At 32.4% G+C, this 15,752-nt stretch overlaps 1 protein-coding gene across 1 annotated transcript in view; it reads left to right on the forward strand.

Annotated features, from left to right (window-relative positions):
* Nucleotides 1-15,752, forward strand: part of LOC149786031 (E3 ubiquitin-protein ligase rnf213-alpha-like) — a 451,244-nt gene that overhangs the window by 256,696 nt on the left and 178,796 nt on the right. Inside the window, exons 56-59 of the mRNA XM_089978103.1 lie at nt 838-923; nt 7,118-7,306; nt 9,925-10,057; nt 10,649-10,846. Coding sequence (XP_089834229.1) covers nt 838-923; nt 7,118-7,306; nt 9,925-10,057; nt 10,649-10,846 — 606 coding nt within the window. The remainder of the gene's footprint in view (nt 1-837; nt 924-7,117; nt 7,307-9,924; nt 10,058-10,648; nt 10,847-15,752) is intronic.

The raw sequence follows: 15,752 nt of genomic DNA on the forward strand, positions 1-15,752 counted from the left end.
ACATAAAGCTTTCAAGTGATGGCAATAAGGGAAACAATTTAGTTATACTTCTTAATGATTTGTCCTTTATTCAGAACATGCAAATCAGTTTGTGACAGTTATATATCCTGTATGAGACAATTCTTCACCTTCAGATGCAGTCATTTCACAAATTTGCAGGAAGCAACATGCAGAGGCTTTTCCTTAATTCTCTCCATGCAGTCTCCACTCTCACTCTGATGTGTAGAGAAACAAAAAATCATCTGAGCTGTACTGTACTTGTATTTCATTTATTGTCTCCATGTTAAAATAGGCAAAAATTTAGCAGGTAAAAAAATATAGGTAATTACAAGTCTACTTTACATGGCCCAGAATTCTGATTATGGATAAGTACAAGTCTACTTTACTACCAGAACTTTTTGAGCAAGAAACTCAAAGCTACAAAATCAGATTTGATACTTAGACTGCATCTACAGTCAAGTTGAGTGACTGAAGTGGACAGATATCTAAAGGTTTTATAGTTCTGACTTTATATTTATTCTAATTAAAGTCATAGAATGCCTAACTTTTAGGACTTGGTGCTTGAGTGGAATTTCATGATGAAATAGTGACTTACATCCGCCACTTTTATGCTGCATAAAAACAGGTGTCCAAAGGTACATCATTCTGTACAACTTTTAAGCATGAAAAACAATTACAGTTCATTTCAATGATGTTGAAATGAGTTCAGTTTGGCACATAATGTCACCATTTTTGTCAGTCAGGATTTTTTGTTTTTAATTTTCACAATAATTAAGTAATAAATTTCAAACTATGCTTTTGTATGTGTGCTAAAAATTGTATTGTCACTTTTTTCAGTACTATGTTTATTTTGGAGGAGAGAGATACGTGGATCTCGGGCTTGGAACCCATAGAGTCAAGTGTAGAGTGCACAAGAATTTCAGGTACTACCATTCAGAATGCAATTAAGAACTTATTTTTGTGTATACTATTTTTTCACAATGAACTAATTAGAATTACTTATACTGAAGTTTGCAGTTCACAGGACTCTTGAAGCCAACTGCAAGAGACTTGAATAGATAATTTTTTTATCTCTATTGTTTAGTAAATTTCCATTTTTACTCATTCAGCCAAATTTGATGTGAGCTTATATGGCATAACCCTGCATCCATCTTTACGATCCTCTTACCAACAAAGTTTGGACCAGATATAGCTTTTCTCGGGTTGTGTTCATTTGTTTGTTCATTATGTCCTTAATAACTCAATGTTTTACCTACACTTGTGAAAATTGGTATATGAATGCAGCCTAGGATGAGTCATACCAAAACTAGGTCACTGTGACCTAATTTGCACATGTAAGTGACTTTTGCATTTCAAAAGTTCATTCATTGTGCCCTCAATATTTAGGACCCTGTGTCACTAACACTTATATATAGATACATTTGACAAAAGTGACTCGATCATGACAAAACTATGTCAATTGTGACCTATTTACATGCTTGAGTGATTTTTATATTTTCAGTTGTTTATTCTTTACAACCTCATAATCTTGGACCCTGTTTAACCTACAATCAAGAAAATTGTTGTGTAGATATGTCTTGACAGAAGTGATTCAACTTAATGAATAAATAATTGTGACTTAATTTGCATGCTTGAGTGACATTTATATTTTTGACTGTCTATTCACTGCACCTCTATATCCTGGACACCTTCACTTGCACTAATCAAAATAGGCAGATAGTTACATCTGATTGAATGCAAGTCAACCATACCAGAACAAGGTCAGTTTGATCCATTTTATCATGCTTGATTGACTTCTGTATATAATTTTGACTGCTCATTCATTACACCCTCATTATCTTGAAAAAAAATGCAAAATTTGGTATATGGATAAATCTCAACACAAGTCACTCATCTTTAGCAAAACCATGTTGGTGTGATCTAATTTGCATGCATGACGTACCATTGTATTTTCTACTGCTTATTCACTGACCTTATTTCACCCCTCACACATGAAAATTGGTAGGTAAAAAGATGTAAATTAAATTCAAACATTCAAAAGTAGGTTACTGACCTAATTTGAGCACCTCATTGACTTTAGTGTTTTCAGCTTTTTGTTACATTCTAAATGTGTTGGACCCTATTTCACCTACACTCACGATAATTGTTAAGACATCTCATTGTGAGTCACTCACTTATACTGAACCTATAACAGAAATATGCTGCCAGATTTAGTTTATCCCAGAGATTTATGCCACAGCTGCAATCTGTAATTCTTGTAGACCCATAGATGCCCTCAAAGAGATGAGAACCCTGACACATCATCAGGGAACTGAAATAAGTGGAATTTCAGATTTCCTGTAGGCAGTTTGCAATAAAAGATGAGGATAGCATTACAGCTGCAGTACCTACATACAGAAATAACCCTCTCACTGGCATGACCTAATTGGATAAAGAAGCAGTTATCTTCCACTGGTACAAGACTTGAGAAGATGTGAATCACAATTTGACCGAACCCAAATCATTCAGATATCTCCGCCTCTAAAACCCAAATCATTCAGATATCTCCGCCTCTAAAACCCAAATCATTCAGATATCTCCGCCTCTAAAACAATCTAGGCACCCATGCTTATGGACATTCATCTCAAACCTGGAAGCTGAATCATCTGTCAAAGCAACAGTTTTAACAGTCTTCTACACACTACAAATATATAACTATCTCTCTCACTCTACCCTCACAGTAAATTCAGACCTGCCAACCCTTACGATTTTGCCATAAGTCTTACAAAAATGACCCTTAAAATACGAACTTACAGAATAAGAGGAAAAATTATGGAAATATGATTGTTGAGGTAAATTCCAAATAATTGCCTTATCTGTGTTTGATTTGGATCAGGGTTTCATATTAGCGTTAGTTGAATTAGAGAACCAGACTAACTTTATAATTGTACCTCAGACACTTTAAGCTGCACATATATTAAGCCTCTGCATGATCATATTGATGATTATTGAATGTTTAAAAATGGCATCCAGCTAACAATACATGCCTCTTAAAAAAGGCTTAATAATCAGGACAGAAATATAAAAAGGAATATTTGGATTGTTCACAATAAAAGCAGGGAGGAACACAATTATGTTTAATGGACATCACATGTTGATTTGAGTTTTCTAAGAAGTAAATAGATAATTACTTGTATTTTACCTGTTGTGTTACCTGTTTGTACCTGTATTTTAACATTTGTAATAGATATGCACATTTTATTCAATTAGTCGTAAAGTTGGATTCTTAACCTTGATTTTGACACCTAATCCAGCCAGATATCTTTAAAATTGGCAAAGTTGTTATTTCAAAATCCACAAGTCATTTTGCTTTACAACTCCAAAGTTACTTAGTATTGAAGACGCTATGCCCCAAAAGTTACTTATTGATGAAAGGGTTAACACACTACTGTAGAGTTGGTAATAGTTAAAACCTTTTGCAGACCTGTCCACTCTTATGATTTTGCTAAGTCTTATGAAATTAACCTTAAAATACCGACTTACAGCATACTAGCAAAAGCTACGGAAAAATGATTGTTGCCACAAATCCGGATAGTTGGTTCATCCTTGTTTTATTTGGATCCAGATTTCATCTTAGAATTAGTGAAATTAGTCAGGGAACCAGACTAACTTTACAGCAGCACCCCAGATGCTTTAAGCTGCACCTATTTGTTCATGCTAAGCATCTGCATGATCAAACTGTCAGTTATAGAGTTTTCTAAAATGGCATCCAGAAAGCGATGCATGTTTAAGACGAAAGGGAAAATAAGCTTCTAGAAAAGTGTTAATAATCAACACAGAAGAATAAAAAGGAGTATTCAGATTCTTGTGAATAAAAGATGGAAAGGACACGATTACGTTTATTTGACATCACATGCAAATTTGAGTATGAATTGTGGCGGGAGATATGATTGCCATCGTCATGTGAAAAGAAAGAATTTCCAAGAATTTTGTCAAGTTGAGAGATAGCAACAAGCCATTCACCTGCATAGGGTTTGGAACTAAAGTTTGTGCAACTGTATTAGTGGTAAATAAAGTCTACGCATACTTTACAAACTTTTCAGTTGAACGTAATGTTTATCATCGATGCGTGGAACTTTTAATTACGTTTTCCAGCCTTACAATAGCAGCTATTGATATTTTGGTACACCTTACTGGAAACTGGTCAATCTCATGGAAAAAATCAACTGCCTTACTGAGACGGACTCGTCAGGGTTGGCAAGTCTGCTTATGGCAAAAATCAGAAAATGCTAGTCTTGGCATTCAGGTTTCATACCAATTGACCAATTTCATTCCCATCCACTTTTCATTTAAGCCATTCTCATTTCCATGCATTTTCAAACTTTTAGTTGTGTCAGTGTCCCACTTGCAAATTAGGAATGCCATCCTTGGCAAGCATGCACATTCCCATCAATTTCTGTTGCGCGAAGAATCATTGGGCAAGTTTAAACTTTTGACCAGTCCAAAAGCTTTTTACAGCAGTCATCTATTAAATAATGTACAGAACAAATACTAATATAAAGATCATTGCAGAATATGAATCACAAATCTCACTGACAATTTCAGAAATTTTGGCAATTTCTCAGCAAAATTTCATTGAAATTTCAATCACAATATCTCACTATTTTCAGAATTTTTCACAAAATCTCATTGAAATTTTGTGAAATACCTTTATTTTGGTGAAATAAGGACATGTCAATGAATTTCAGTGAAATTTCTCTGAGATTTCACTGAATTTTCACTGACATTTTCATTGAGGATTGGAATTTTAAGCTAACTAGCTAGTCAATGTTGAAATGAAGAATTTTGTTTTTCCTCTCAAATACTGTAATATAGCAATCTTTGTTGCTTTTTAAAATTAAATTCTACAGTACTATAAAAGAATAAAACCGTTAAGTTTTGTCCTTTGTATTTCTTTTTTTTGTCAAATACACTTGTATATTTTACTTTTTTACAATTTGTTTAAAGACTTTTTTAGAATCTGAATTCAAAAATTTAGGAACCCTTGTGATCTTTGTATTTCATTGCATAAACATTAAATCATAAAAATTCTAAGTAAAAAATTCATTTCCCTTCTTTCAGCAAGTTTGCTAAGTTCACATTTCAATACCTTTTGCTACTAAAACCCATTTGAAGTCAATGTGCAGGATTTCTACACTGGTGGTGGAATCCTGTTCATGGTCAAGCACCAGGAATCCGTGCTAAATTATGTGTCCTGCTCATGCAGAACCAGGTTTATGTTTTTCTTAAAAATCCACACGGATTCCTTGCAAAGTTGTGCCATAGCTAGGCAGATTCCTGTTCATAATTTTGTACAGGATAATGAATTGTTAAGGAATCTCACTGAAGATGGACAATTGAGTTTCATAAAGAAAATTTGGTTCATGTTTCCATAAGTAGAGTATGATGATCGTGTTATTATTTTGTACAACATAACAACTTTAAGAATTCATGTATTTTTGCAATTTTGTTTAATCATCAAAATGTATTTTTAAATTAAAAGAAGATTCAAGAAAGAAATAATCCTGCCAATAATTTAAGAATTGGTTGAAAATATAATTACTGAAAAATAATAATTAATTTTTCAAGAATGTATTTTTAATAGTAATACCCTAACTTATTGTACATTACTGATTTTTTATTATTTATATTTTGTATTTATTGCTGCTTGGAAAGGTAGTACAATAAGCTTTAAAGTGAATCTGCCTGTCAAAAACTTCTTTTATGTATGCATAATAAATTTCTTCCTTTCAAGGTAATTACTTTTCAAATTTTCCAGCAATTATTTCTATCAGCAAATGTCAGAATCGTTGGAGACTGATAAGTTTATAGAGATTATTGTATTTCATCCATTCTTGTGATATTAATGAAATCAATGAAAATTTTATAAAATTACATTGTAGTTAACGAACATAACCCATTTAAACTTCATTTATAACCAAATAACAATCATCAGCATCAAGGATATGAAGACCTTTTTTTCTTTTTTTTAAATTTCATTTCTATTGTTTGTTTTTGTTGTGACCATGTTAACTTAATTATAACAGCAAAAAAAGAGAATACCTTTTTAATAAAATAAATGCATTGAAGCTATGATATCTTTGTGGCACATTTTTAAGGTCTAGATTTATGTGTGATTTTATTCTTGTACATTGTGGCTATTATTTGTTTTCTTCTTAGGCTTTTTGTTTTTGGCACACATTTGGTACATAATGTTATACAAAAGACCAGAGTATCTTCTGAGATACATGTGGCAAAAAATTGCAGCTTTCTGGTAAATTCCATTCAAGAGGAGTTTGTGTGCTAAAAGTGGGTTAGAAGTGTGCCACTAGTGGCACACAACTGCATACTTGTGGGACACTCATCTGGCAAACTTGCATGTGCTCTGCAACCCTGCAGCAATTTGTTTCGTTTCTGTAAATGTTCATCTTTGCATTCATTTGAAGTATTACATCAGTTTGGAATACAATTACAATAACTGAAATAAATATCCTTAGGGCTGTTCCATTTAAACATACATGGTACCTAGGGAAGGCAGTTTTTAAAAAATATTTGCCATGGTACTTAGATTTCATAGAGGTCATATTAAAATGGTAAGAAAATTCTAAATTGCATCTATGGTTGAGTACCCCACATTAAAAGTGCCTTCCCAATGTCCCAGGTATGTTTTACTGGAACAGCCCTTAGTCCAGTTGTCAGGGGGATTGGGATTTAAACATAGTCACTTTATTCACCAATCAAAAATTGGTTAGTGCCTCTTTAAGAAAACTGTGTCAGAAACATTATAGGTGTTGGAATTTCACATGTGTATTTTCCTAGTAGCAGTGCAGTTTTCATCATTCGATTCTATTTCATCAATTCTATATCCCTTTCTTTGAACTCATCCTAGATACTCTGAAAAGTCCTTCTGTTGATAATAACTGATCATAATGCATGGAAGATGAATAATTTATTGTTATGTCATACACAAGTTTTTTTTCTGAGAGTTTATGATTGTTTCTCTTAGTCCTTTATATCATTGAAATTATGTTTATTAAGTTACATAATAAATAGCAAAAAATGTTAATATCAAATTCCATTTTCACATTTTTCTCCATAGATTGATTGTTGTAGCTGAGAAGGATGCAGTCTACAAAAAGTTCCCCATTCCACTCATAAACAGACTGGAAAAGCATTTTCTGACAGCAAATACCATCTTGAACAGGGAACAGAGTGATCTGGCAGAGGAACTTGAGAAATGGGCCAAAGATTTCTGCACAGCAACAGATATACCAATATACATGCAAAGGTAATACAAGTACTGTTAATATTTTTCTAATTCAGTATAAACTTCTGACATGTTTCATGAATTTTCTTTAAGGTTTCAAACTTTTATGAGGAATACCATTTACTGGGAATTTTGTTTCCATTGTTAAAGTTTTATAAATTCATTATTTAGGAACATTCAGTGTATTTGATTTTTTGCAGTGTTATCACTTCTTGATACAAATTGTTATATTCTCTGAAATTTCACACATGGAAAACTTTGTGATTTTTACTTTTACCATGAAAGTCATGAAAATAAAACTATATGGAGATTTCTCTATTTAAAGTATTTCTGTTGCTAAAATTTAATATATTAGCATGGGATGGCAAATGACTTCTGGCCATGAGATCTAGCCAACCAGAAATTTACAGACGTAAGTGCTGTCTTGCTGAAAATGATCTATTACATGAAATTAGTTACTGTACTGCACTGCAATGTATGGAAAAGGACTTAAACTTCACCTCTTAGAAACTGAGAGTAAATTAGTTTATAGAAAAAAAACTGTGTAATAGCATCACATTTTAAATTAAAACAAGTAGTTAATGTGTAAGAGCTTTATAAATGTTGTGTTAGTTTTATATTCTTTGATTTCTTTAAATTGTATTAACTCTGTGTGTGTGTGTGTGTGTGTGTGTGTGTGTGTGTAGGAAGAAGCAAGTTCTTTTTAAAATTGGAATCTGATCTGAGCATGATAATAATATACTTGCAGTCTAGTTTTTCTTAATGAGCAGTATTAATTTAATGACAAATTTTTGAAACTCATGTTTAAAACATCCAGTATTGTGCATATTTAATAATGAATTTTCCATGCTGCAAGTACATTTGTTGTTTGGTTCCAGGTCATGCTACCCTTGTGAAAAAGACCAATTTGCAAAGGTTTTCTTTAGTAATTACTATGATGTATTACAACAGGAAAAAGTAATTGAACTCGGACTTAACAACCATGATGATTTTTCTATAAGTTTTACTGAAATGACCATCAACATATGAATTTATGGAACAATGGTAATACATGAATTTATGGAAGAATGATAATACATGAATTTATGCAACACTGGTATATTGGCTTGTCCGAGTTCAGTTCAGATCTTTGTTTTTGTCTAAACTCAGTGGAGTTGGACCTGGTATTATACTAACTTCTAAGCATGTACCTTAAATGCTTTAATTTATCATTGTAGTTGGTGGAAAATGTTAAGGTGCTCAAGATTTTGGTTTTATTTCATAGAATCATTTGAAATTGTTGTTCCATAAAAACATGTTGAATTAAAGGGGTCAATAAACGTTATAAAAAGTCCAAATCAATATATAAATATAAAAGGACATTCAGATATTAGGTTGAACTTAGAAAAAAGCCAAATTGCACAGTTACTTTTATTGCACATTATGCTGCATCAATTTTAGTACTGCCCATTGTGGGTGAGATGGTTGCCAGTGCCTTTTGAATTTTGAAATCTAGAATGAAGTCAGATCTCTGTTGGGTATGTGTGTGTGTCTGTGTGTGTGTGTGTGTGTGTGTGTGTGTGTGTGTGTGTGTGTGTGTATATATATATATATATATATATATATATATATAGTTTAATGGCACATCAGCACTGTCGTGACTACATCTAAGTGCTTAGTAACTTACTTTAGGCATCCTAATAACTCATACAAAATATAGATAAGACCAAAAACGATACAATCCTTAAAATGCAAAATCAAATTTTTCATACAAACCTAAATATTTTAAGAAGTCTAAGACTTTCCCAAGATAAATATCTGCACAGGATGCATCCCAGGTAAAAAATGTTGACTTGATTTGTTGGCTTTTGCAACATGCAAGATGGCAATTAGGATCTATCTTGCATCCCTACTTGGAGAACTGAACTGTAGGTCATAAAGATTGAAGAGTTCTTTATGAATTTTTTACTTGAACAGAACATTGCCATTTGCTGCATCAGACCATGTTTCTAAACATGTCAAGCATGTTTCCCATGTTGACAGTAGCAAATAGTTATCTGTGTGGTGGGGAAAAAAAACTACTGCCTTTGTATTACAAGTCAATTCAAGAAGAAGTTATAATTTAAAAGTAGTTAGGATTTTAAGTATAGCAACTGATGGTAGCAGTGATTCTGAAAAGCTGTACCCATTAGTTACTATTTATTCTGATCATACAGCAAGGGGTTCCAACTGAAGTTCTTCCAACATGCTCTACTGAGAAAGTATTTTAACATTATTGAATGTTGTTTTGACACAGATAAATATACCATGGTTTAACAATATTGCATTTGTATCAGACAGTTCTTCATTGATGACAGATTGCAAAAAAAGCATGTTGGCACTTGTATTGATTTTCATTGAATATGATGCTTTTAGTAGCTGAATGTAACTTGAAGAATTAAACTGTCAGTTATAGTTGTTAAAGTTTACTTGTTGCTGGTATACATTTTTTCTTTACACCTTGCTAAGAAGGTTCTTTCAGGATTGGCAGTTCTGTTGAGTGCAAATTTTATGCTTGCCTCCTTAAGTTGATAGGTTGACAGAGATAATTGAAAATATATAGCAAAGGGTAGAGTTACTAAGGTGTTAATAAGAGCTTTTCATCTTTTTTCCAAATATAGGAATGAAAAGAACAAGTTCATTTACTTAGTTGGAGAGGTATTTATGGGTTACCATGCTGACACTTGCTCATCAATTATACTGTATATCTGGAAGAGAATTCAAGAAGACAGTTCAAGACACAAGAGAGGGAAGGTAGTTACTGATTCAAAATAACAAGCACATTATTACAGGAGACCTAATGCAGTTCCCCTCAATTTCCCCACACTTTTATGCATATATATATATTGCTGCAATTAGGTCAGTGTGATCTATGTTTCAGACTTTGATGACTTAAATTGGATATGTATAATATTTTTTGAAAGGTTATGGTGAGCTTACCATAGGGAACAAAACAACTTTTCTGAACTTTAATACAGGCACATCTTGATATCCTTACTGCATTTCCCTGCAATCACGTTTTGATGCATCTGCTACATTTGAATGTAAGCACATTTAGACACCATACAGCTCTTCTGGAAACCATGGTAACAAATACAATTTTCATTTGCATGGCCAGTTCATGGCCACACCTGATGGGAACATCCCCTCCAGTACTACAGGTTCTCTGTAATTTTTTGTATTATAGTAGCACATACTAGTTTATAAAATGAATCATAAACGAGGCAAAAGAGTTAAGTAACAATTTGTATTTTGTGGGGTTGTTCCTGTTTATACTTTCCCTTGGAGAGTTATGAATGTCTTTTCTCTTATTCCTGTGATATATACTTGGTCCTTCTTTCATAGATTCTTCATGAAGCCAAGAGAATGTTGTTGTGGTGCGCCACCCCAGATTCGGTGGTGCGACTTGAAAGCTGTAGCTTGATGCCACAGGAAAAGAGGATGCTTAAACAGGTGTACCTGAGGGAGCAGTGTCATGAGAATTTGGCCCAGTACCTGAAGTTCAAGTTACAGAAAGAGCAAACACAAGAGCTATTTGCACAGGTAATTGTATGAATACAGCAGAGCTGTCATTTTACTGCAATATCTATATGGAAAATTCAATTAAAAATTACAGGCTACACCTCTAGATATCAATGTAATGGGAATAGGTTTTCTACAAGGATCTGTGTATCAGAGTTATTTTCATTCATAAGGATTTTCAACTGATGAGAATGCTTTGTTGTACTTAATGCAAGTATCTGTATGATTGTGAATGAACTGACATTATATATCAGGCCTGCAAGTTTGATATCATTATAAATTGTTGATAAGTATATAAAAAAAGCAATGGCACTAATGACTACTCTGAAAATAACAGCTCATTTGGGAATTAAACTATGCATCATGCTTTGTGAGGTTCTTCAAAACTTTTAATGGTCTAAGTATAATAAAAATATGGAAAAAAAATATGCCAAACTACTGATAGACATCAGTCATTATAAATAATGGGTGTGTATATTGCAGATAGGTAGATAATTAGATAGCTATATAGACAGGCAGGTATGCATGTATAGAGACTGAGAAGCTGTCTGCATATGTGCCTTTATGTGTAGGAACAAACATATACATATACGATTGTAGACTTACTATATTTGACCGATTAAGTCCTCAGGGTGTTTTTGAAAATTTATTTTTTGATTGATACTTGAGATTAAATGTCCTTCTTATGTGTGCTTAACCTCCACCTTCCTAAAGGTTCATTAATAACCAGGCTATATGTAAACATCAGAAAGGTTTTGTAAAGAATTAATTATTCCTTGAATTTGTGTTGGTTCTTGACTTTGTACTGTTTAATGATTATTATCAGATCAACCTGAATTTGGGAATCAAGATAATGGTAAGGTCTTCCTACATAGTTGTTTTACCGTCATCTTTTTCATATATCTTTTTTTCAGAATGTGACATCTTTACCTTTTTTGTACATTGGCCATAATATGCTATGACCCTGCCTGTGTTTTAACTTTCCTCATTCCAAAAGATGCCTTAAATTCAACACCACATATTACAGCCAAACTATGTGGATAGTCCTCACTTGGGGTAAATAAGAGTCCTATTGAATTTGGAATCAAAAGGTCAAATGTCAAGGTTACTGTAATTTGCAAGAAAAAGAATGACTGCCATACATTAAAATGAGTTCTCCACAATCAACAGTTGCCCAACATTTTGGCTTTCACTTTAGTTAAAGAAGAAGCCATATTGATTTCATTATCAAAAGTCAAGGTTACTTTGAATAGTTTATGCACATTGACTTAAGTGCTCTTCCATTTAAAGTTAACAAACTGAATGGTTTGTCTTTGGACAAGGAAGAAGCTTATCAGTTGCAGAATCAATATATCAGAGTCAAGGCCACTGACTGAAAGAGCATAAATTGTTTATGCACAAATATTTCTCAGATTTGTATAAAAAAATGTTTGTGGAGTATTTGTACACTGGGTGAGAAAGAACCCAGTTCCTGTTAGTTCCTACAAAGAGGACTATTAAAAATGAGATTGATGTATACTATGCTATTCTCAGTTATCTTGTCTTTTATCTTGTAGTACTTCGTGCTTACATTTAATTGCAAGGACTTATTTTCCTAAAGTTTTTTTTTAAATCCTTTATAGTTACATTTTTAGAACTTAAGTTTTAACTGGTAGGATACATGGCTATTGTTGAACCACCATGGCATTAAACTCTGCTATATCCTTCTGTCCATACACAAATACAAATCAGGGATCCTGAAATTATGATGGCTTTCATGAGATATTTTTTCCTAAATGTAATGTGGTGGACAAATGTTTGTGAAAATTATTATAAATACATTGAAAAGAGATTTACAGTTTTACAAAAATAAGAAAACTTTGATGTGAAATGTATTAAATATTAAATGTATTGGAAAATGTGTCATTTCAATTCCAGATTTAGTATCATCATTCCATACTGCACAAGTTTTCAATCAGACTATTTATAAAAATGATTCATTTTTGTTTAGCAAAGCTATACCTTAGAATTTTACTAACTCAACAACAATATTTAGTGCCACTCAACTGTTTGTCAAACCACCTTACTACCTCAAAAATACTAAACACTTTTAATTAATAATAATATTTATTAATAATAATAATAATAATAAAGACTTTATTTAGAGAAGGTAACTCAATTAGTTACAGAACTAATCTACCTTGAGGTCTTCTATCTGTTATGTACAATATATACAGTATATACAACATGATGTGAAGAATCTGGCTTGACACTAGATGATTAAGTATTTTTAAAAGTCAAAGTATCAAGTCTGGAACATATACAAAGGCATCTGTGAACACATGAACATATATAAATATAAAATATTATCATGCATTGAAAAATTCAACTGTGAAAGTGATGTAAAATTACAAAAAACACAGTCAGTGTTTATTGTACTAGAACTGTTCAACTGTCTGAAGATATCATCCATTTGGGACATTGATTATGAAAAGAAGAAATGCTAGGAGCCTGCCTTATGTCACTGGGAATGTTGTTCCATACCAGTGGACCAGTATATTGAAAACTTTTTTTAAACAATTCCTTTTTTGGCCTTGGTATAATCTTATGGACCTTAAATTTGGAGTGCCATCAGCATCTCTTTGGTGAAAGATATTGCTTAAATAGACAGGAATGGCTTTTCTGGATACTTTATACATCAATTTATCCTTTCTAAGAAATATTCTTTTATATATTGTTAAAACCTTTATATTATTCATTGCATCCTGGAAATTGTCTATACATTGATCTAGAATTAAATGGCAAGCCCTCTTTTGGAGTCTTAAAAGTGTTGTTATGTTTGAATTAGAGGCATTACCTCAACTTACATTACAGTAGTCCAGATATGGCTGAATATAACTTTTATAAAAGATGACCCTATACTGAAGGGGAATGTATGTTTTGATTTTCCTCAGTAGCCAAAGATAAGAATCAACCTTTTTTGAAATATGTTTAATGTGAATAGACCAAATAAGATTGTTATCTATGAATACACCAAGAATTCTATCCTGAGAGGTCATATTAAGGCTTTGATTGGCATTTCTGGTCAAGACTGACAGTAGCGTTTTTCAGCTAAATTCCTCAAACATAAGTGATAATAAAAGTTATATAGTTTTGCTTTTAATTAAGGCTTAGGCTTCATGTATTTTTCTCTAAATGTCTGGTCTGTATAGACTTAAAACTACAGTGTTAAAAAACAGGATAAGAGGGATATGATATTGTAATGCCTATAATATATTGACCATGAGGCAGTCGTCGTTTGTTGGGGGGCTATTTTTGAGGGGGGACAGCCATTGGCAATACTGGTAGTGTAACCCCCAATAACCTTAATGAGACCCATTTTTATTTGTACCACAGTTTCAAGCTGAGTCATCAACAGCTGTATTGATTGACTAAGAAATAATGTGTATACACAATTACCTTTGAATTTTACTTCATTGAGGTATTTATTGCACACTTTAATGGATAACTAAATCAAGAATACATTTGATATACTGATATTTCAGATGTTCTATTTTCAGTGTACAATTAATAAAACGTATTACATACATACTGGTACTTACATGCATACGTACATATATCATACATACATACATACATACATAAGGGTACATATATACATGCATACATACATACACACACACACACACACACACATACATACATACTGGGATGCTACTGTTTCAGTTTTAGTATTATCCATTCAATAATTCCAATTTTTATGACTAGAACATGTTTTCTGGAATTTGATTGGATGTCACGTGATACTGATCTGGAAATTTTTACACATCAATAAATTCTGCGGACTACTTTTTTTTCCCAGTTTCCGTGTCATTTGATGTGAAGTTTTATCTATATCAATTCCTTACACCTTAATAATAACAACAAAATTCCACCCACCTACTCTTGTAATTTTCAATCAAAATTTACAAACCTTAGATTAAAATGGACCAATATAAGTTAAAACAATGTAATTGCACAGACCTTCATGCACTCCACCACTCACCCCTTTTGCCGAAGAAGGCTTGTGGTAGGCTTTACAAAACAATCTTCAGAAATTATTGCATTTCATCTCAACAACATGTTACACTAGCAGTTTTTAAAGGTCAGGGTAATATGTCAAGCAAGGGATCTCACTAAAAATGGACACTATTTTGCTTTTGAAAGCTCAAAATGCATAGAAAGTAACAATGTTGCTATAACAACAAGTGCCATATTCAAATGTAATTTTTGAAGAAAAAAAAGGAATATCCTGGTTTAACCTAAGCAATCATTTATTATATATTAAAATTATGATCATAACAGTCTATCACTGGCATGACCCATTATGAAATTCTACCCTGTATAACTGTATAAACGATCAACAAATCTTGGCTAGTGAAGATCAGACTATGTATTCCATTGCAGTCAAAAGGCTAATGAAAGAAAACTTCGATCTACATAAAAGTGAATGTTTTGTTGATTAAATCTGCTGATCTGATGTTAGAAAAGAAGTAAATTGGAATTATAAGCATTGCATACATTTTTTAAATTACTTTATTTACTTTGTGAGAGATTAGTTCAAATTTACACATTGATTATTACCCAACCATGATCATTTAATATTTTATTAATCACTTCTAACCATTTCAATTAGTTATTTTTGTAAAAAAATATTTTTGTTTATAAAATTTAGCTTAGAATCTTACTCTCCAACCTTCTTGACTAGAAGATGTGGCAAATGACTTGAATAATTTTCTAAAAGAGGGTGGGGATACTAATGTAAGTGCAGGGCTACTTAATAGGTTAGATTCAGTTTTTCATAGATGTGCAGTACTTCTCCCATGCTAAGACCAGATTTAAAAGTATAGAGGTTATTAGAGATAAACTTAATTAATATTTGCAGATATTTCTAAATAATTGTAGGGTA

Source organism: Sinohyriopsis cumingii, chromosome 12 (genome assembly GCF_028554795.1).
Source record: "Sinohyriopsis cumingii isolate HCF-2022 chromosome 12, ASM2855479v2, whole genome shotgun sequence".
Taxonomy (NCBI): domain Eukaryota; kingdom Metazoa; phylum Mollusca; class Bivalvia; order Unionida; family Unionidae; genus Sinohyriopsis; species Sinohyriopsis cumingii.